This window comes from Hibiscus syriacus, unplaced genomic scaffold (assembly GCF_006381635.1).
Source record: "Hibiscus syriacus cultivar Baekdansim isolate YM2019G1 unplaced genomic scaffold, ASM638163v2 tig00015125_pilon, whole genome shotgun sequence".
Taxonomy (NCBI): Eukaryota; Viridiplantae; Streptophyta; class Magnoliopsida; order Malvales; family Malvaceae; genus Hibiscus; species Hibiscus syriacus.
This window is the reverse complement of record NW_024062348.1, coordinates 40,393-64,521: the sequence shown is the minus strand read 5'-3', so window position 1 is coordinate 64,521 and position 24,129 is coordinate 40,393. Positions and strand designations below refer to the sequence as shown.

The 24,129-nt window shown below is 35.4% G+C and overlaps 1 protein-coding gene and 1 pseudogene across 2 annotated transcripts; both read left to right on the top strand.

Annotated features, from left to right (window-relative positions):
* The first annotated feature begins 933 nt into the window (after positions 1–933).
* LOC120207659 lies at positions 934–11,608 on the top strand (annotated as a pseudogene).
* Positions 11,609–14,019: 2,411 nt separating this feature from the next.
* LOC120207646 (non-specific lipid transfer protein GPI-anchored 31-like) lies at positions 14,020–15,050 on the top strand. 2 transcript variants are annotated; one of them, XM_039207080.1, is made up of 3 exons: positions 14,020–14,476; positions 14,718–14,743; positions 14,865–15,050. In XM_039207080.1, exons 1-3 carry the CDS (start codon positions 14,131–14,133, stop codon positions 15,027–15,029), a joined length of 537 nt encoding a protein of 178 aa, XP_039063011.1. In that variant the 5' UTR covers positions 14,020–14,130; the 3' UTR covers positions 15,030–15,050. The 2 variants fall into 2 exon arrangements, with proteins under 2 accessions (XP_039063011.1, XP_039063010.1); XM_039207079.1 differs by having other exon boundaries at positions 14,039–14,476; positions 14,718–14,738; positions 14,851–15,044.
* The last annotated feature ends 9,079 nt before the right edge of the window (positions 15,051–24,129 follow it).

Genomic DNA, 24,129 nt, shown 5'->3' with positions numbered 1-24,129 from the left:
CTCACTCGCCTTTTATGATCTTCGCCTTAGTTAACTCAGTTCCCCATGACTGAATTAACTCACTCACTGTCTTCTACATTTAACCGATTATCTCTATTTTTTAAAAATTTTGATTAATTAATTATGTTTGTACTTATACTTGTTTAATTTTGTTTAATACATGTAATTGTTGGTTAAAAAAATACATATTATTATTAGAGTTGATTATATAATAAGTTTTTAAACTAATATCTCCCTTTTAAATTGATATCAAATTTTTTTAATATTTCAATTATATCTCGACTTTAAGTTTTATTGTAAATTGATCTTAACTTTTGTACATTTCAATTTAGTTACATTTGTAGGCCGGGATGGATCATGAGGGATTGGGATGAAGTTGCACCCTTAAAACTTTTAAATTTTCATGTAGTTTAAAATTTCAAATATTTTATTTGTATTTTTTATTGATTATCTAATTTTGAATGAAAATTTTAATATTATACCTTTAAATTATTAATATAATCTCCTAAGTTCGTACTCTTAATATAAAATTTTACGTCCGTCTCTATATTATTAATTTTTTTTGGATGCTTAACCTTGGAGTGTTTTCCTTTAGAAGAATCATTGAAAGGATTTTGTTCTAATAGTGACTGGTGTGGATTAAGAAGAAAATAAGAGGAAAATGAGAAATAAGATTTAAATAGTCTCCAAAATATTATATCAAAACGTCATTTTCAAAACATAAAATGAGAAATAAGATCATGACCACTAAAATCGCAACGGCATTCCTCAACTCAACACTACATCAGATAGAAAATTGTGGTGGGGGAAAAATATGCGCCAAAATTCCATTCCCTGATTTTTTTTTCCTTCTATTTTTTTTCACGTCCGTTAGACTGTAGATTTGAACCTCTGATCATACCGGCAACCAGATTCCTTATCCATAATATCAATTCCGCTGCCTTCAAACCTCTCCTAAAGCAAGCTCCAACCAGCTCGTTTGTAAAATGTTAGTGTAAATATCACTGCCGATGGCTGCCGATCCCTTCTTCTTCACCTCTCTCGAAGCTCGCTCCATGAGTCGTTTCCCTGTTGTAATCAAACATCACTCTTCTGGCGCTTCCGCTTCCCGCCGTTACACTGTCACACGCTTCGACTCTCTCCGGCCAAACCTAAGCTCAATCACCACTTCGTTGTTTCCAAGTGCTCCAGTTCCAGTTCCAGTTCGGATTCCGTTTCTGCTGATGTGGATCTCCTTTCCTCAACCGGTACGTTGTTTTATCTTTGATTCCTTTTCTTTTTGTTACTTTTGAATGAATCGAATCCGCTGATTGTTTGTTGAATCTCATTCAAGTATTGTTGCGAATAACAAAATCTTGTGATGTTTGACGATGCGTGCATTTTTAATCGTTTCTTGTTCTTAGTGAAATGGTAAACTATATCGCTTTTGCTCTTTAGCGACTTTGAGAGAGAAAAACTAATGAATATCAACTAAAAGAAACTTAAAATAAATCTAGTCGTTAATCGTTATAATAATTGTGAGCATTGGTGAACTGTGCAGAGTGTTCTGATGGCAGCGTTATCTTCCGGTTTGGAGACGCAAGTGAGAAGGCAATAATCGAAGATCAAACTCAAATGACCAATGAAAGTGCTAAGGTCGTTGCCGAAGTTGGTCGTGAAGATTTGGACAAGGAAGATGAGAGCAGTTTTAAAGCGGTTGTTTCTGATGGAGATGTTGAAGCAGTAGAACCTGTAAAGAAGAAAGTTGGCCGTAACTTACAAGTTAAATCTTCACTGAAGAGATAACAAAGACGGAATGCAACCAAAGCAACTGAAGTTGTTAAAGAGAGAGCTGCTTCTGTGGACAGTGATGACAGAGAAAGTGAGGAAAAATCAATTGATTCTTCTAAGCATATAAATCTTAAAGAGGGGTATGACAAGATTGAGAATGTTGTTAAAACAGAAACTAATAATGTTCCCGGGGGAAATGGTCAGGGCACTAGTAAAAATGAGGGTTCTAGTAATTTCAATGTGGTGTTAAATCAGGATTTAGTTCATCATGTAGAAAATGTTTCTCCTACGTCGGTAGCTTCTGCTGTTGAAAGTAAAATTACTTCTCAATTAGACTCCCCAGAGTTGGATTCCGAAGTTGAAGTGCCCCATGGTGTTAAATTCCAAGAAGAAAATAGGGGTAGTTCTGAAGGAAGTGATGAGATTGATGGTTAAACTGAGGAAAGTGCTTTGAATTTGGTATCAAAGATTGATTTCGTTCCTGATATTAAAAAGGTTTCTCCTCCACTGGAAGCTTCTGCTACTGAACCTGAAATTACAATTGAACTAGCTTCTTTAGAGTCTAGTTCCAAAAGCGAAGTTCCCCACAGTGTTAAGCTGGAGGAGGAAGAAAATACTGGTGCTGAGGAAAATGGGGAGAGAATTGGTAAAACTGAGGGTACCACTCCAAATATGGAGTCTAAGATAAATTTCGTTCCTGATGTAGAACAGGCTTCTCCTCCATTGGCAGCTCCTGCTATGGAAAGTGGAATTAGGACTGAACTAGCTTCTCCAGAGTCTAGTTCCAAAAGCGAAGTTTCCCACAGTGTTAAGCTGGAGGAGGAAGGAAATACCGGCGCTGAGGAAAATGGAGAGATAATTGGTAAAATTGAGGGTACCACTTCAAATATGGAGGGATCTAAGATAGATTTAGTTCCTCTTGTAGAACAGGTCGTTCCTCCATTGGAAGCTCCTGCTATTGAAAGTGAAGCTAGAACCGAATTAGCTTCTGCAGAGTTTAGTTCTAAAAGTGAAGTTCCCCAGAGTGTTAAGCTGGAGGAGGAAGAAAATACTGGTGCTGAGGAAAATGGAGAGATGACTGGTAAAATTGAGGGTACCACTTCAAATATGGAGGGGTCTAAGATAGATTTAGTTCCTGATGTAGAACAGGTTGGTCCTCCATTGGCAGCTCCTGCTATTGGAAGTGAAGCTAGAACCGAATTAGCTTCTGCAGAGTCTATTTCCAAAAGAGAAGTTCCCGACAGTGTTAAGCTGGAGGAGGAAAATGGAGAGATAACTGGTAAAATTGAGGGTACCACTTCAAATATGGAGGGGTCTAAGATAGATTTAGTTCCTGATGTAGAACAGGTTGCTCCTCCATTGGCAGCTCCTGCTATTGGAAGTGAAGCTAGAACCGAATTAGCTTCTGCAGATTCTATTTCCAAAAGAGAAGTTCCCCACAGTGTTAAGCTGGAGGAGGAAGAAAATACTGGTGCTGAGGAAAATGGGGAGAGAATTGGTATAATTGAGGGTACCACTTCAAATAACGAGCCTAAGATAAATTTAGTTCCTGATGTAGAACAGGTTTCTCCTCCATTGGCAGCTCTTGCTATTGAAAGTGAAATTAGGAATGAACTAGCTGCTTCAGAGTCTGGTTCCAAAAGTGAAGTTCCCTATAGTGTTAAACTGGAGGAGGAAGAAAATAGTGGTGCTGAGGAAAAAGGTGAGAGAATTGGTAAAATTGAGGCTACTATTTTGAATACGGAGTCTAATATGGATTTAGCTGTGGAAAAGGTTTCTGCTCAGTTGGCAGCTTCTGAAAATAGTATTGAAAGCTAAATTGCAATTCAATCTACTTATTTAGGAGACTGCTCCAATATTGAAATGCCTAACAGTCTTGAGTTCCATGAAAGCGGAAATGATGGTAGTGGTGAAGAAGTTTCTCAGAAACCTGTGCCTTCCAAAGAACACGGCAAGGAACATAGCATAAATGCATCAAAAATGCTAGTGATGATGAAGGATGCTGATGAAGGTGATGTTAGTGAAAATAAGCTGAATTCCACTTTACCTGAGGTGGATTAAGTTCTCAATGAGGCTACAGTCCATAAAGCAGTGAATAAATATGTTGACAGTGACATAATCAAGAGCTCAAAAATGGTTAATTCTCTAATTTTGTTTTCATTAGCAACTCGTCATGTTCCTTTTGGGTGTTTATGTTTAATTTGGATATCCCAATGAACATTGTATAAATGTAATACAATAAATAATGACATAATTGATGATGGGATATTTAATGGTATTCCCTCTTCTCCCAGTTCAAATAATTTTACATAGAAAGTAATCATTAATAGTCCTTGTTGCTATTTGATGCCATCAGAACTGTAATGACTAAGGCCAAAAGAATATCATAGAAAGGATCATGCTTTTGTGTAACTAACCCAAGATTCAAACATAAAATGTGAGTTTAAAAATGATAAATGATGATAACATTGGTGCATTAACATAAATATTCTGGCTGTCTAGTTGCTAGGGAAGCTCTTTTGTTATTATATGCAAAGCAATGCCCCGTATAGAGACTTGTTGTGCTTGCAAACCTTGTTGCTACCTTCAACAGACTTTAAGCCAGGTGGTAATTTCATAAAGACTTCTTCCTCTAGCTTCCCATTAAGAAATGTGTTTTTTACATCAAGTTGGTGTAATTGCCAATCACAATTTACAGCCAAACTTAGGAGTATTTGAACAATGTTAAGCTTTGCCACATGTGCAAAAATTTCTGTGAAATCTATCCTATATATTTGCGTAAAGTCTCTGGCCACTAGTCTAGCTTTGCATCGTTGGATACTACAATTGAAGTTATACTTTATAGCAAGGATCCATTTACAGCTATTCTGAAGGTTGAGAATGAAGATTAGGAGTAGATACCTGATGTGGCTAAAAATCTCTCCATGTCCCCCCTTGAATTTTAGCTGGAGTGAAATAGAGATCCTGCTCATAAAAGTTTATATTCATAGTGGTAAAAAATCGTTTAGAAGGAGGATGATAGCATTTATAACCCTTCTTAAGTGAAGAATATCCAATCAGTACACATTTTAGAGACTTAGGATCTAACTTGGACTTATTAGGAGTAATATTTTGGATAAAAACAGCGCAACCAAAGATTTTAAGTGGCAAAATGGGGGAGATAGGCTTAAAATGGGGAAAGTGTTGCAAAAATATAGATTGAGGTGTTTGAAATTGTAAAACCTTATTAGGCATTCGGTTGATTAAATATGTGGCAGTTAATAAGGCTTCCCCCAACAAATATTTGGGAACATTAGTGGTAAATAGAAGAGAACGAGTAACTTCAAGGAGGTTTTTATTTTTTCTTTCAACAATGTCGTTTTGCTGTGGGATTCCAACACAAGAACTAAGTTGAACTGTGCCTTTTTCCCTGAAAAAATCACCTAAAGACCTAGCAAAAAAATCACTGCCATTATCAAATTTAAAGAGCTGGATTTTAGACCAAATTGAGTGAGAACCATGTTATAAAATTGCACAAAAACACCAACAATTTCAGATTTATCTTTCAGCAAATAAATCCAAGTTATCCTACTATGATCATCAATGAAAGTGATAAACCACTTACAATTATTAGCATTCTTCACCCGAGAAGGCCCCCAAATATCACTGTGGATCAAAGCAAAAAGATGAGAAGGCTTGTATGTAGAAGGAAAATAAGATGATTTAATATGTTTGGCAAGAGAGCAAACTTTGCAAGAAAAAGAATTTGGCATTTTATTAATGAATAGAGAAGGAAACAATTTTGCAAGGTATTGGAAACTAGGATGGCCTAAACGAAGGTGCCATAACATAACAATATCAACTTTTCTTAAAGCGGTGAAAGATTTGGAGATCTCGGTCTAGGAGAAAAAGGGAGGATGTAGAGACCATTTTGCAAGATGGCCTTACCAATCATCTTCTTCGAGTTCAGTGCCTGCAAAGTACAATCAAGATCATTAAAAATTGTGGAGCAGTGTTAGTCTGTAGAAAGTTTACTAACAAAAACGAGATTGCAAGCCAAATTTGGTATAAAGAGAACATTTGTAAGTGCAATATGTTCATTGAGAATAACAGTTCCATGTCCTTTTATTTTGCACATGGAACCATCAGCCGTTTTGACGGCTTTACTAAAGGTTGGGAAAAAATTGCGAAACAAAGCCTTGTTACCAGTCATATGATCCGTAGCATCAGAATCGAGGATTTAATTAGGAGTCGACTGGGAGGAGAAAAAAGATGTAGTAGAAGGGTTACCTTCTGGTTCTTACATGACCGTATTACCCTCACAAGGCCTTGAAACTTTCCAAACTGTTTTTTAAGTTCACCAATCTGTTCTTTGGTAAAGCTAGTGACAGATGTGGCAGCGACTAGGCTTGATTTATTATCGCGAGAGTTATTGGACTTCCAGTCCTGAGGCTTGCCATGAAGCTTCTAACACTTCTCCTTGGAGTGGCCGGGCTTTTTGTAACGATCACACCAAGGTCTACCCTGTTTGGAAGTGGGAGATGATGATGGATGAGTAAGGCAGATCCTTCAGGAGGGGAATATGGTTCAGCAGGTAGCATCACATACCGTCAGCACCGTCAGCTTTCTTCCTTCTTGATAATAGAGAGAGCCTCTCGAATGGAGGGAAGAGGAGAAATAGACAACGCCCTGCCGCAAACCTCATCCAGGTCCTTGTTTAACCCTTGAAGAAATTGAAAAAGCATTCGTTGAGTGACAATTTGCTGGTAAAAGGCAGCATCTCTTGGATCTACCCAATCATGTTGTGCATACAAATCTAATTTCTACCAAAGGGCAGTAAGGGTATTATTGTAGAGAGTGACGGGCATGGTTCCCTGCTTAAGGGTGGCTACCTGATCTTCAATATGATATAATTCGGCAATGTTATCAGTGCTAGAGTAGGTTTCGCGGACTGCACTCCAGATTTCAACTGTTGTGGTGTACAAAAGAAAGTTTCTGCTTATACTCGGGGTCATGGAATTAAGGAGCCAAGTCATAACCTGACCATTGTCACGCATTCACTTAGCAAAAACAGTGTCAGTCGCAGCAGGCTTCTTGGTTTCACTAGTAACGTAGCCCAATCTTTCTTTGCCCAAGAGAAAATCTTAATCGATTTGGACCATTCAAGAAAGTTGTTGCTATTCAATCAATGGCAGGTGATAGTCAGACCAGACGAATTTGATTGAGCATCAAAACTAGAAAAAAATTCTGGATTTGAAGTGATCTCCGGAGTAGGAGAAGGAGATGTAGGTGAAGAATTCGCGGACATGGTCTAGGTCGGAAAAAAAACCGTAACCTAATCGGATACCATGTAGAAATCAGAGTAAGTCTCTGTATTTTCTTATTAATTCAATAGGACGTATTGCATCTATATATACTAACTATGTCTCTAAATTAGGAAATTCTAAGTTAGGAAAGATAATAATCCTAGGAGATATGATCCCTTAAAATAAGAGATTGAAAGAATATTTACAGAATCCCTTAATTAAAGGGATGGTAACAACTCATATAATTCTATAATTCCTACAATATTTGTCTGAGTTTGATGCTTTATCAAGCTCCAGAAACCTAGAATACCTTCAAAAAAATATTGATTGAGCTCAAATACGGTGCATCTCTCTTAATTTTCTGATGCTGTCTGCCTATGCATGTCGCCACTTAATTGTCTATATAATACTTTATTTGGAAGCCTGTTTTAAGCTTTATTAAGCTCCAGAAACCTAGGAAGCTAGGATACCTTTAAAAAATATTGATTGAGCTTAAATATGGTTACTCCCTCCTAATTTTCAGATGCTGCCTGCCCATGCATGTCACCACTTATTGTCTACATAATACTTTATTTGGAAGCCTATTGCATTATCATCGCAAAGAACTCACTCATTGAGGATCTGGATTTATTCGCGATCTCAAGTAAATTTGCCTGAAGTTCTTTGTATATTTGTTGTTCGCAGTCAGTTGAGGCCGTACATTTCTCATTTCTCAAAGAAGAGATAACTGAGGTTGAGGCACAAAGTGATAACAAATTCAGCGTGAAGATGCTTAAAGGTGTAGAGTTACAGTCAGGTGGAACAACTTTGGAAAGGTAAATTACTCTATTGTCAGACGCTTACACAAATAGGTTTTATCTGTCTCATAGATTACTGCATTAGTTCTTCTTATCAGTAAAAATACTTATTCGCATGAAAGATAAGAGTGTCCGGTTGAAATTTTTGTTCTTACACTTGTCATTTGACCAGATTGTTGTCGTACTTTATGATTTACATATTAGAAATAATTAATTGATCTTTCACCCTTTTATGAAAATTGTGAGGAAACAGCAATCATTATTTCCCATGCCTAAAAATATGGCTGGGGTTTTGGGAAGTGGGGATCAGGGATTGCTGAACTTTGTATTATAGTCTTTTTTTCCCCTTTATATATTGATATTGTAGTGAGTTGATACTAGCATACCAGATAAAAGATGATAAGCTGGGTCAGTATATCGATCACTTTATCTCAAGTTTTCTTACATCCTCGTGTTTGTTTTTATAAATGTATCCAAACAGGGAGGAAATCCCAACAGCAGGATTTTTCTTATATTCTGGTGCTGCTCTATTGCCAAATCCAACTAAGGTACTTAAGGATGGCCATAATCAATTTCACCTTTCTATTAATTGTTTTGCTTTTCCAAAATTAAGATTAGTAAATTATTGTCAAATTGAGGAAAAAACAAATCAAAATTCTGTTAAATTACAATCAGATTTTGTCTAGTTTGACATTTTAACATGGCAGATCAATATAATCCCAGAAATGCATCTCTCTCACATTAGTGAGAGTACTTTATGAACTTTGGATGTAAAACAGTAAAAATAACAATACTATCATTAAAATGAATTTTGAAAGACATCAGCTGTTTGGGCACTTTGATGTATGTTTGACTTGAGTTTGAGAATTCCCTTTGAGTAATATGAAAAAGTAATAATTCCAGACCTTCGCAGGTGGAGAGGATGCTTATTTTATCGCCAGCCAGAACTGGCTAGGTGTTGCTGATGGAGTTAGTCAGTGGTCACTTGAAGGTACCATTCTTTTTAGTTACCCCCAATTTTTGTTTTCAGCAGGGCCAATTCTTTGTATGAGTTTACGTTGCATTTTTTTCCTTGCTCTGCAAACCATGAAAGAATTGTTAGGACAGATATCAAATTTACATTAAATTAAATGTATGCAGAACAAATGACATTCTATGTTTTGCAATGTTTGGACCGAATTATTTGTTTCCTATCTTATCCTTCAGGGATTAGTGTTGGAGTATATGCAAAAGAACTTACGGAAAATTGTGAAAGAATTGTGTGTGATAGAAATGGAGTTCCGAATCCAATAACTGACCCAGTTGAGGTCCTTAATAGAGCTGCTGCAAATACTCAAACTTGTGGTTTATCTACAGTTTTGGTTGCTTACTTTGATGATCGGGTATGTTGTCATTCAACTTGACAGGCTTTTCTCCTATGCAATTTTCATTTAGTCGTTGTATCAATGAAATAACTTACAGCCTAATCCTAATCAAACTAGGCTCACTATCGGCAGCCAATGACTACCAAATCTAGGATATTACTAACAAGCCTTGAGTCAGAAATATAAGGAAGCCTCATTAATTTTACTGGAGGAATGGTAACTTAATATACAGACTTTTCATTTAATGAAACTTAATTGCTCAATTTTTTTCTCTGAACTTCTTTTGTCTGTGTGAAGTACAAGATTAATGAATTAACAAAACATTTTCAATTTCTTATTGGGGGCCTCATTTGCACGAATGATGGTTTTTTTCAAAACTTTGCTTTATGGACTTGAGAACATTTCTTATAATATACAAAAGAAGGTTCTTCATAATTAAATGATAGAGCGTGTCTACTCGTGTGATTGAAGCAGAGTTGTTCATATTGGTATTGGGTCTAGAGACAACGTATTTCCAGAAGTCATAATGCTCATGCTTACACTCAAATTTATCTCGCATGTCTTATTTGTAAAACTGCTGTCGGTCAAAATATGCATGGGCTGACAACTGATGCTAATTGTTAGCCAGTCAATCTACTTCGTTGGGATGAATATATTTATTTTCTTAGTGATTTAATGCTAGATCTAATTTTAATCAAGAAAATGAAAAAAATAAATCAGAGCTCAGAATGAGCTAGGTGTTCCTTTCTACAACTTATTCTTGGAAGGCTATGCCTCTATGGATCTGCAGGCTCTCCATGTGGCCAATATTGGTGAGTCAGGCTTCATGATCGTAAGAAACGGCGCTGTATTTAAAAGGTCTTCCCCAATGCTTTGTGAATTGAATTGTCCTGTACAGATTGAAAGAGGAGATTATCCATCCGACTTTGTGGAGGTATACTGTTTGAATTCCATTTCTAATAAGAGTTATATATATTATATTAATATATTGAAAGTTAAAAGATATTTATAATTGTCTCCTGCACTTTGAAAAGTTGATTTGCGCAACACTATATCTTCTGCAAACATTTATTGAATTTCATTTAAATTAGGAAGTGAAAGTAAAATAATGTGGTCAATCTTTTTACGCATGTCTACTGATTTCTTGCAGGTTTACAGAATTGACTTGGATGAAAATGATGTGATAATCACTGCAACTGATGGACTTTTTGATAATCTTTACGGGAAAGATATAGCTTCAATTGTCTTCAGATCATTGCAAGAGAATTTGAGGCCCCAGGTGCTTTTCCCACATATAGCTGTAAAATGCATCAGTTGCATATTCAAAATAATAAAATATAGGCTATGTGCATGGTAACCCCACATTTCTTTTGTGGGCAGGAAATAGCAGAACTCTTGGCAACTAGATCGCAAGAGGTTGGTCAGTTATCATTGGTTAGGAGTCCATTATCAGATGAAGTGCAGGCAGCTGGGTATGTGGGATATAGGGGCGGAAAGCTTGATGATGTGATTGTTATTGTGTCGGTGGTGAAAAGGCGATTCAGTAATCATGTACAGTAAGTTTGTTCTCTTTGCCCTAGTTTAACATTTATGAGTGTCGCTCGGAAATGCTCATATTTGTAACAGAATCATCTGTGGTTTCTTCATAGCTTCACGTATCATATCTGGCTGTGGAAGGCCATAGAGAATCCAATAGCTCAAATTCGACCAACAGCTAGGGAACTAAGTAGATAATAAAACAGTATTCTCTGCACATGCATTGCCTCTGATCATATGTATTTCATGTCAGCTTTGTAACCCTAACTCGGGCATGCAATACAGATGTGTTTCCTATATGAATGCGTTACTTCTTTCAAAAGTTTTCACATATTTGGAATACTGCACTCTTATATCCATGTACTGTAGGTGTTCCATACACGTGATTGGTTTTCATGTTTTTGCATATTACCAGGTGTTAATTACATGTTATCGATAAGGGTCCTAACATTATCCTCTCATTCTGTCTAATTACTTTCCCGTGAAAGGAGCTAAGACCACCGTGGATTCATGTCGTCTACTAGCCATTTGTTGATAAATAATTGAACTCGGGTTGCCAAAGCTCCTGGTAGGCCAGCACAACCTCTCTAGCACCCTTGCATCTTCAATTAGTCAATTGTTGAAATGTAGGCATGGGGGTACTGATTGCATCTGTAAATGCAGATACTTTACTAGGATGGTGGACATAGTGCTTTTCGGTCACGGGGAATAAGTTATTTCTGATAAATAATACCAAGGTATGGATGGGATTCTGTATAAAGTTTAGTGCAAGTTACTCTATAATTTCGTACCTATTGTTTATCCTGAACCCTCTGATAATCTTATTTTATCACCATATTATATTTCATCTTGAAATGTGGATTAGTATAAATTTTGATAAACCTATTTTCAGAATAAAAAATTCTAAAGTTAGTATAAATAGAAAATTTAAGAATTAAACTAATTTTCTAATTTTTGTTAAAAATTTGGTATCGAGCTACTGAGTCTCCACTTTTCAAGCTCCTTCTAGAATCGAAATTCCTTAATGTCTTTAGTTTAGTTATTGCGCTGGACGATTCGAGAAACACGAATAACAATTAGAAACACGTTACACGCAAAATTGTCCATATTTTTCTTTTTAATTAAGATATTGATCAGGTTTCTTATTTTGATATAACTATTAATATTTGATTTATTAATATATTATATTTGATTAAGTATTATGAATGTTTATTATAAAAATATTTTTTAATTCAATTTAGTTTATTCATAAGACCAACATTTAAATCTTATATTTTATTTAAAATATTTAATGTCTTATTTTACTATATAAATTGATATATATTTTATAAATTAAAAAAAAACTAATCAATTTAACACTATGGTTGTTTTTCTGAATAATATCTTAAAAAACTCGAATTTAAATTAAATATATGTATTATATAATTAAATAACGCATTTTATCAGGACATTTGTCTGGGTTTGGTTCCCCCTTTTAACATAGCCTGTAACCATAAGCATCTGGAATCATTACATATAATGCATGCCAGGGCAGCCGGATAAAGAAAGAACGGTCTATTTCATCGTATCTTGCAACACTGACGATATCTTACATACAAAATTTTTACAAATGTTTTGACATAATATCTGAAATGTCTTTAATTAATTGATCGATATTTTTATAGTATATAATAATTTGTCTTATTATTATATTTTTTTATTAAAATTAAAATTTTAAAAGTAAAGTTAAATGAATAAAATGCGATTAAATTAAAATATAAAATAAATTCATATATATATATTAGAGATAAATAATAGAATTCAATTTTTTATAAAATGATCATGAATTTTATGGTGAAATTTGAATATAGGATTAGAAGATTTTAAAATAGAAATTCTTAATAGGTAAGGCAAAATTTCTGTTACTTTATTAGAAATTATTGTTTTAAAATACCAAAAAAAAATAAGGAATTTAAGGTTGTTTCCTTTTTTCCTACTTTATAGTCTCATTTTTGGAAGACTCTTGGGTAGGTGACAGAAACCCCTTTGGCCACAATTGTATAAACTTTTGTTTATGCGAACTCAAATATATAAAATAAAAGCTAAATACTAAATATCATTAAGCTTTAGATCGTATATTATTTATATTATTAAATTTTTAATTTCTTAAAATTATAATATTATATTTTAATTTTAATTTTGATTATATCACAGAGTTGTTAAATTTTAACAACATGATAATATGTACATATAATTTTGTTACTACGATGACATGCATAAATTGACATTGTTTTGGGAACGACTATTGATGCATAAAATAACATTATTTTAGATACAAAATTTGGGGTGTATTGATTTTGCCACTAAATTTTTAAATAAATCATTTTTTGACATTACACTTTTTCGACCGTTGTCAATAATAAATCATTGCCCATCACTCGTTGTCTTTCGCGACAAGATCAGTGCTAAAACATTTATATTTCAGTCAATTTTTTTCTAGGATTGATTTCCACGAAACTCACTCAAAATTGATAAAAAATCGATTTAAAAGTTTGACATTCTAATATTTCGATCTCTTATGATGATCGTTCGATGATGCTAGTTTTTATGAATGTTGTTAGTCTTCTCGAAATAATGCTTCTCACCGTTCACATTTTTGAACAAACAAACATAATTCCTAAAACCTAAGAAAGTCTCCAAGTCCCTAAAAATAGTAGATTTTTTTTTATTTAATTTCGTCAATTTTAAATAAGTTATGTGAAAAATCGATTATAGGCGAAGAATGTTGAGTGAAACGCGAACGTTTCAATACACAAAAGATGATTGATGATGAGAGGTGATTGATTGTCGGTGATGGTAAAAAAATATGTCGAAAAATTAATTTTTTAAAAGTTTAATAAAAAAATCAACATACTCTTAAAGTTCAATTCCCTAAAGAATGCCATTTAAATATTAATAATTATACCAAAATGATATTGTTTTATTTATATAATCATAACATTTAAATTTTAACATGTCAATTACATAATTGACGTTTAAATGAAAATTTGATATTGTAATTAAAAAATAAAATTTAATGATAAAAATAATACACAACTTAAAATTTAATAGTATGAAGTGTAATTTACCTAAAATGAATATAATTTTGAATTCAGATTTCAAAAACTTTTTATTTTGTTTTGATATGGGTAAGAAACTTGGATCAAGGGAACCTTCACACATACACCCTTCTCCCTTTGCATTGTACGACGAGTGTGCCTTTCTCTGTCTCTGTCCCCAATAAATCCCCCACTTCCCCCACTCTTTTCCCTCACAAAAGAGCTTCCTTTTTTCTTCTTCTTCCCAAATAACCCACTCTTTTGTTGATTCCCCTGCTACTGCTGTTTCCTCTGTTCAACAATGGCAGCTTCAAAATTCTCTCTTGCTTTGTCCCTCGCCATTCTCTCAATCTGGGCCGTCGATGCCGCTCACCACCATGCGGCTGCGCCGTCTCCCTCTGTGGATTGCTCCACTCTGACTCTCAACATGGCTGATTGTTTGTCGTTCGTGTCGAGTGGGAGCAAGGATACGAAGCCCCAGGGGTCGTGCTGTTCCGGGTTGAAAACTGTGTTGAAATCTGGACCCGAATGCTTGTGCGAGGCTTTTAAGAGCAGCGCTTCTTTGGGTGTTACTTTGAATGTCACAAAGGCCATGACTTTGCCTGCTGCTTGTAAAGTCTCTGCTGTTTCTGCCACTACCTGCGCATGTGAGTTAACATGGCTTTAACTCGGGTTCTGGTTGAAAGTGTGGCTTAATTTTTGCTGGGGAAGTGAATGTCTAATTGCATGGGGTTTCAGGTGCAAAGATTTGTACAAGCTTCACCAAAGTTGTGATCTTTTTTGGGCAAATTTGTCATTTTATGTTGCTGTAAATGTTCATACATTATTTTAAAAAACCAGATTTTGTGTCTTAGAACTGATGACTAATACTATTTGTTAATTTTGCAGTGTCTCCTGCTGGTGCTCCAGGTATGCTCTGATGCATCTTTTATCCTTTAAAAACCAAAATTTCAAGAATTTTAAAGTGTTTTGATGACCCTTTTTGTTGAAGCACTGTTTAATTCCCTTTGCAAACTTGTAGGTATGGCACCATCAGCAGTAGCAGGTGCGCCGGAATCATTCTCAGGAGGAGCAAGTGTGGCGGCACCGGCACCGGCTCCGGGCAGCTCAGGCGCTCCGTTTCTTACTGTCTCGATCGGATCTCTTATCTTAGGCCTCGTAATTATGTTATATCTTATGGTGTTTACCCTTTGGTTTTGATGTTGTGGTTGTAATATTAGATATCATTGATATGGTGATGAGGTTTTGGACCCATCCTTTTGAGTATATTAGTCTGATATTCAGAACTCGTATTGTGTTGTGTATGGATCTCCCATTAAATATTTCTAGTTTTCTATATGGTTTTGAATTGAAAGATTATGCTGAGTCCCCACCATGTTAATCTGCCATGTGAACTCATTGATGGGCGTCTCGTAGTCGTTGCCGATGCAATCTTCGTGGTCCCGGCGTGCCTGTCTTTGTCTACGGCACGCTTTGGGCCTTTTGAACAAAGTCTGGCTTTGGGCCAAAAGCCGAAGAAAATTCTGATATCTTCCTAGAAAGCTAAATTTGAGAATAGACATGAATTTGGGGTTCTAATTCCAATTTTGAACAACATATCCACACTACATCAACCGCAATGAGCACCACCCACATTAACAGCAGACTGCTGGCCCAGAGGATTCGATCAACAAGGAGATTCCTATTAGTATAGTTTGCCAATTCCACAGTCGAAACCCAACCAGTAAGATAAGCCAAATTAAAACATGTTTCTTAGGTTCGGATAACGAATCCATAAGGGAGAAATTAAAAGAGGCACCACCTTGTGCATGTACACGAACTCTCCGACCTACGACATGACAAAGAACTACTAAAAGTTCCAGTCTCCTTGGAGCCATGCTCATCAGTTACAGGGAGAGCCATTTATATACATAAGGGGCATCATCCTAGTTTTTTGACTAACAGAATGGTTAGTCATATGTGTATGTGGATTAAGGAATTAGGTTAAAATATTTACTAATGGCTAGAAAAATGTATCAAAATTTTATTATTTATTTTAATGAGATTAAGGGAATAAGTTAAAATTATAGAGATTTTTTCTAACTATTGTGTCTAGTAAATATTTTGACTATTTTATTATTTATTTTTTAATAAATGTTACGACATCACTAAGCCACGTTAGTAATACTGACTGACGTGAAAGTTTTCGAACACAGAAAACTAACGATTTTGTTAGTCAAAACAGACTTTAAGAGTTAAGATGATACTCCTAAATAATTTTGATGATTAAATTGATGTGAAAATATCATAAGAATAAAAATAATAAATTAGATCTACAGGTAAAAGTAACCTAAGCCTTTAATAAATTAAAATTTATAAATACATTTTATATAATTAATTACATGAAAAATAAGTGACAAAATCTAATATATATAGAAATGTAATAGAGAAAAAATAATTTTATATATAATGTTGTTCATGGAGAACAGATTTACGTCCTTGTACATATTACCAATGGATTGGTCAAAACCTCAAATGATTCGTCTACTGGCTCATTTCGTCTTGCCGTGAATATTAAGGTTACATTCTTTTTAACCCTATTTCCACTTTCAATTCTTTCCTTTTCGTTAAAGAAATTCTTTTGCTCTTTAGCTTAGTTTTCCGCGATTCTACTGCTTATGAATTTGTTCTAGCCGTTTTATTGGAAAAAATTGTCACTTGGGATGAAAACACAGAAGGTGGGTTCTTTAGTTTATTCTTCAATTCATTTCATGGCTGTCAAATTGATTGTAGGTAAATTGTTCGTTTTAATTTAGCTGTTACTTGTCTCATCTTTACGATTACTGCAAAAAAACAAAATTATTTGAGGATTTTGTGAAGAAACCTTCTTGAATCGCTGAACTTGGTAATTTGGGGATTTCTCTTTTGTTCTTGCTGGATGAGAAGTGATCAAAACATTGACCTTTTCTATTTGACTTTTATTTGGTTTCTGAGAAAAATCAAGCATGCTTGAAGAAGTAACTTCTGATAAACAATCTATTGAATGATAAGGAAAAACTTTAAAAGAAGAAAATGATCAGCCAATTTTTGATGAGTATTTGCTCTAAAACAGAGTTATTTGGGCAAATTATGAAAAGGGAAGTTTTTCAGAAGGGGGCTCTTTGATTGTTCCTTTAATTCTTCTTTTTGTCGATTTCGTGGAAAATATTATTTGTCGCCTTTTAATTCGAGTCTTGATGATTTTGAACAGGTTCATGTAGGATAAACTTTTGTGTTAATTAAAATCTTTAGCGATCAAAGGCTGCTCTGGCATTGATGTATTAATATATTGCGATCGATTAAGATATCGTCGATGGGGGCATTCTTAAGTCTAAACAATTCCAGGGCTGGAATGAGTGAGCCCTTGGATGTTTCGCAAGACAGAACGTGCAAAAGGCAGAAGTTGTCATCATCTGTTTTCGAAGAGAATCTGAGATTGTTTCCCAGCCTTCCTGATGAGATATCTCATCAGATTCTTGCCAGAGTTCCAAGGATTAATTACTTGAATGTGAGGTTAGTGTCTCGAGCCTGGAAAGCTGTCATAACGAGTATTGAACTTGTCGAAACGATTTTTTCTTGAAGGTGAAAAAAAGGTGAGATTTAAAAGCCACATTAATTTGTAATTTACCTCTTTCAATTGAGTTTTAATTTAAAAACAAATGTGATTTGAAAACCTCTCGTTTCAAAAAAAATCAGATTTCTTTTATGATCGAAAAAATATAATTCAAAGAGTCGCCACCAATCTTTGATTAGGGTGTGATTGGGCACCCAAAAATGTTTGTTATTTTAAATAAAAATTATTTTTTATTAAAACAACAAATTGAGGTATGTGTTACCAAAATCCGAGTTCGGGAGTCGGTTACGTGTGGGGAAGGATTAGCACCCCCACAACGCCCTAAATCGGTACCTAATCGATTAATTAACGTTTTTGCAATGAACTTTACAAATTCGAAGTTAATTTGAATTTTGATCCCATAAAACAAAAATGTAAATTTAAAACATTCAAAAGCACTCAAAATAATTAAATTAAAATTACCAAGTCGTTTTAGAAAGATAAAGAATGTTCGATTATCTACAAATATCGAGACCAGATCTTAAAGATATAACAACCTTTTCTCGATATATTTAAATAAACGAACATTTCTTTTTCTTTCGTTCCCAAATTTTAGGTGACGAATCAATTTTTTTGGTTTCACTTTCGGGATACACTTTTAATTTAAAATCATTAAAAGCGGACCTCAAATCAGTTATGACTGCCCACTTCAACAATTTTAAATTAAAAGGGTATTACCCTTAATCCAATTATGTGATATATGTCAAGTTATGCAAATGAGGTTATCATGCATATTATGCAAAATAATGTCATGCAAAAACTAATTAAAATATGCCATGCACTCAAACAAATTTCTAAAAAAATAAAAAAAATAAAAAAATATGTATTTACGACATTAACATACATTAGAATAAAACCATATATACAATAAAACATAATATTAATAACTCGACTTCACATTCAAAATTACCATGAATGACCATAATAAAATAAAATTAAACTAAGCATGCAAAGTAGGAATTAACTATTAAATTAAAAAACATGCTAAGTGACTAAATTGTCAAACAACCAAAATTACAAATTACATTTCAAAAATAAAACATAAAAACATTTCAGGACTAAAATGAAAAGCGCTCATAAATATGAAGACAAAATTAATAAGGTGCAAAAGATTCGTTCAAGGACCAAAATAAAAGTTCCGTAAATTACACAACCAATGTAAAACAGTACGAAAATGGCTCTAACATGATTCTGGGCTAAGATATAAACCGTTTAAAATTAAGAGACCATATTAAAATGACAACAAAGCTCGAAATGCCTGATTTTGGGGACCGAAATGGAATGCGCGCATAATACTGGGTCAGAAATAGAAACTAAGAATGTACCGGCTGAAACGACGGCGTTTAATCTTTAGACACAACCCTAATATCTAACCCAACGAATTCCTCGCCGTTCTCTATCACTCTCAACTGCCTAACTCTCCTTCTTCCTCACACAATCAGCCGTGCATAGCGTCGCTCACCAAGATGTCCTCACCGCCGCACAATAAGCCGCCGTTTCATGGTGACCACTCTTACCTAAACTATACTCAACCATCACCGAAAGCATTCAAAACCAGACCCCAATCGAACCAAAGCATTCTTTTCTACACTCAATCCCTTCCCTCTCTCTCAACTACCCCGATGGTCAACCTACACCACCATGGTCACCAGCCTTCAACCGCCTATCTTCTCTACCAAAGAGACTCCAACAATCAAGAAACCTAAACCTAGCTAAGTGATCATGTCTACACCAACAGTTTCGACTCCAACTAAAACGCGACAAAGGTAACTCGAGACCCCCTCATTCCTCTAACTTATTTATTTACTAAGAACATGCATAAAAAAAAAAATCTTCTTCCTCACTGTACAGATTTTCTCAGTCCTCGGTGACGGAGGTTTCGTCTGAGCATTGTGGTTATTTTACAAGAAATTCGATTGCCTTAGGTAAGTACTAAATCTCTTCCAATTTTTAATTCCAAATGGGATAAAATATAGCTAAAAAAGATTAAAGATTGAAAATGAAATACCTTCTTCTTTGCTTATTGCTTCTCGTAAAATTAAGGGCCAAGTCCTCTTTCCCAATCTGATTTTATGGTGTTGGGATCTCTTTACCACTATAGAAAATTCTACTAATTCTCAGGTAATAAATCACTCACCTCTCTCTTTTAATTTCTATTTCCTTTACAACCAAAAGCGCAAATGATTTCCGAATGATATTCAATGCTTCTGAAATTTTTTGTTTTTGTATTTGCTGAAAAATGGATGTATTATGAAGCAGGAATTCTTTTTTTTTTCTCTCTCTGATTACCAGATGGTCTTCTCCTTTCCTCCTCATGTAATTTGTGATGGTTCTATCTAAAAAACTGACCATCCCCCATTTACAGTTTTTTTTTAACTCACAATACCCCCACTCTCTACAAATCGTTCCCTCTAATTTTTTCTGGTTTCTTAACTACCCAGACAAACTAAGCATCTACAGTTGCCCCTCTTTGTTCATTGTCGTGTAACGAGAATAGAGCAAAGATCAAAAGATGACCGAATTTGTCTGGTCTTGAGAATGTTACGTCAGGATAAATACTTGAAAAATCTTCAAATGACGAGCCTGCTCTCTATTCCTTCAGGAAGTATAAGACTCGAACAATCTTCATAAAACGTGTCTGCTCTCTATTCATTCAGAGAGTATAAGACTTGAACAATCTTTAATAAAACGGGTCCGCTCTCTCTTCCTTCAGAGAGTATAGAACTCGAAAAATCTTCAATAAACAGGTCCGCTCCCTATTCTTTCAGGGAGTATAGGACTCAATCTTCAACGAACTAGTCCGCTCCCTATTCCTTCAGAGAGTATAGGACTCAATCTTCAACGAACTTGTCCGCTTCCTATTCATTCAGAGAGTATAGGACTCAATCTTCAACGAAATTGTCCGCTCCCTATTCATTCAGAGAGTATAGGACTCAATCTTCAACGAACTTGTCCGCTCCCTATTCATTCAGAGAGTATAGGACTCAATCTTCAACGAACTTGTCCGCTCCCTATTCCTTCAGAGAGTATAAGACTCAATCTTCAACGAACTTGTCCGCTCCCTATTCATTCAGAGAGTATAGGACTCAATCTTCAACGAACTTGTCCGCTCCCTATTCATTCAGAGAGTATAGGACTCAATCTTCAACAAACGAATTTGCTTCACTACTCTTTCGTGAAGGCTTATAGATGATTTGCTTCAAAGATCAAACCTGAAAATCAAACATTATTCATCATGAATGTATATTTGAAAAATATTATACTAAAAAAATTTAGAAGTTGAGAAATTTTTTGAAAATCCATCTCCATCGTGAAAACTTGTCTGGAGCCATTGGATATTTGAATCTGCTTTGACTCAATTTTCGTATAAACATCATTCTTGTCAAAATCTCAAGACCAGTTATCTTCATCTCGATGCTTTCATATCGTAGATATTTAAGCCATCATGCGATTATGAATGCTGCCATGATCCTACTCATGCCTAAAATGTATGCAATTATGCAATTCAATGCGTTTTCTTCTTTGAAGGAACTCTATCTCCTTTTGATTTCGATGGAACTCGGCTTCATCTTGGGCACAGAACGTTTGACCAGTTCACCCCAATTAACAATCTCAATTCCATATCTCTCGGCTTAACATGACCTTGACTCCTTTCTTTCTTGAAACCCGCCAGTATCCATGACCAACTTCTTGATTAATGGTAACCTCATTGGGTCATCTTTTAATGGCTGAGATTTTCTTTGAATTTGAGGATTTTAGTTTCCCATGGCCACACAAGCTTACATGTTTAAACTATTGTCAACTTCAGAATACCTGCATTTTCCAAAACCTTTTGCACAATAATACAAAATGATCTCATGTACTTCAAGTTAAGCCATATGTTTTAACCTTTCAAAATAAGATGTTTGCAAAAGGGAAATTATCAAGAAAATACATCTCTTTATTTGTATAAATACAAAGAATTTTAGGCAACTAAATGTCAAACTTTTAACTGGAAATAGTAAAAGAACAAAAGAGTAGGCGTCTTCAAATATCAATAATGCAAATGCTTTTGAACTGGCACGCCGTTAGAATGTCTCGAATGTAGCTTCTGTCAAAAGGATCTCCAAAATTGTGATGCTTACGAGTATGAAGCTACTTCTAAACTCCCAAATCTCTATCATTGGATGCCCTAAACCAGTATTGAATCTCATATGCATTCAATTTCTCTTAGTTATTTCAATCGAGACTCATTAATCTTTAGTCTCATCCCTGATCACCAACTGTCATTGTTACTATCCATATCAGGAGCTCTTTTCACTTCCAAAACTAATTCAGAACCTTCCACCATGCACGAATTCTGAATTTCAAATTCAACTCAAGTCGCCCTTTGCGAGTTTTCAACTTGAGACATCCTTTGGTTCCAAGACGCCCTTTTCGGGTTTTCATCTTGAACCCTCCTTTTATTTCTCTTTTTCCATTTTTCTCTTTTTATTTTTCTTTTTCATTTTTATTTTTTCTTCCCTTTTCCATTTTTTCTTCTTTTTTCCTTTTCGTTTTTTCCATCATTTTTCTTTTTTCTCATTTTCTCATTTTTTCTCTTTTATTTCTTCTTCAAGCAAAATATCTCTTAACAGCATCGGAATTCACTGGATATGGTAATTCTGATCCGTCCATTTCAGTTAGGACTAGAGCTCCCCCAGAAAAGGCCTTCTTGACAACATAAGGTCCTTCCCAATTGGGCATCCATTTTCCTCTGAAATCCTTCTGAATAGGCAAAATCCTTTTAAGCACCAAATCTCCCTCATGGAATTCTCGAAGGCGAACTTTCTTACCATGTGCCCGTATCATACGTTTTTGGTATATCTGACCATGACAAATAGCTTTCAATCTCTTTTCTTCAATCAAATTCAACTGGTCATACCTAGCTTGGACCCATTCTGCCTCATCAAGCTTTACCTCTGACAAAATCCAAAGTGAGGGAATTTCCACCTCAATAGGTAAGACAGCCTCCATCCCATATACCAGAGAAAACGGAGTTGCTCCAGTTGAAGTCCGTACTGAAGTTCGATAAGCAAACAGAGCAAAGGGCAACTTCTCATGCCAATCCTTATAGGTCTCAGTCATTTTCTCTATGAGCCTTTTGATGTTCTTATTGGCCGCCTCTACTGCCCCATTCATCTTTGGGCGATAAGTGGTGGAATTATGATGCTTTATTTTGAACTGTTTACAGACCGAGTCCATCATCTTATTATTTAAATTCAACGCATTATCGGAGATAATCCTCTCTGGTAAACCATATCTACAAATGATCTCCTTCTTCAAAAATTTGCATATTGTAGACTGGGTAACATTTGCGTAAGAAGCCGCTTCTACCCACTTGGTGAAATAATCTATGGCTACCAGAATAAAGCGATGACCATTTGAAGCTTTGGGTGAAATTTGTCCAATAACATCCATGCCCCACATTGAGAATGGCCACGGAGCTGTCATTACATGCAACGGATGAGGAGGAGTATGTATCCTATCTCCATAAATCTGACACTTGTGACATTTTCGGGCATAATTGATACAGTCTGTTTCCATAGTTGACCAATAATACCCAAATCTCATAATCTGCCTAGCCATAACATGCCCATTAGCATGGGTACCACATATTCCCTCATGCACTTCTTCAAGAATCAATTTGGCTTCTTTCGCGTCCACACATCTTAACAAGACCTGATCCAGACTTTTCTTGTATAGAATCTCACCATCAAGCACATACCCTGATGCCATTCTTCTAATGGTTCTCTTATCATTCTCAGTGGCCTGTTCTGGATAACTCTGATACCTTATATATTGTAAGATATCATAATACCAAGGGTTTCCATCTTCTTCTTCTTCAATATTAAAACAATGGGCTGGATACTCATAAGCCTTCATTTCAATGGGCATCATATTTGAATACTCGTTCATCTTAAACGCTGCTGCCAATGTGGCTAAGGCATCTGCCATTTGATTCTCTTCTCTGGGGAGGTAATTGAAAGTTATTTCTTCAAATTCTTCAACAAGCTCCATAACCAACTTACGGTATTCTACAAGCTTGGGATCTTTTGTCTCCCATTCTCCCCTGAGCTGGTATATTACCAAAGCTGAATCCCCATACACTTTAAGCATTTTTACTTTGCGTTCAACAGCAGCTCTAAGACCCAGAACACAAGCTTCATACTCGGCCATATTGTTTGTACAATCAAAATTAAGCCGACTGGTGAAAGGATAATGCTCTCCTTCTGGTGAGACCAAAATTGCCCCGATTCCATGTCCCAAGGCATTTGAAGCACCATCAAAGTTCAATTTCCAATATTTGCTAGTGGATGCCACTGCTTCTTCTACCGAAATAGCCATTAAATCTTCATCTGGGAAATCAAAGCTCAACGACTCATATTCTTTCGAAGCCCTGCTTGCAATGAATTCCGCTATAGCACTTTCTTTAATTGCCGTCTGGTTTACATACTGGATGTCAAACTCGGACAATAAGATCTGCCAACGAGCTAATCTTCCAGATAATGCAGGCACACCCATTAGATATTTCAAGGGATCAAGCTTGGATATAAGCCAAGTAGTATGATACAACATATATTGCCTAAGCCTTCGGGTAGCCCATACTAAAGCGCAACACAACTTTTCAATGGGTGAGTATCTTGTCTC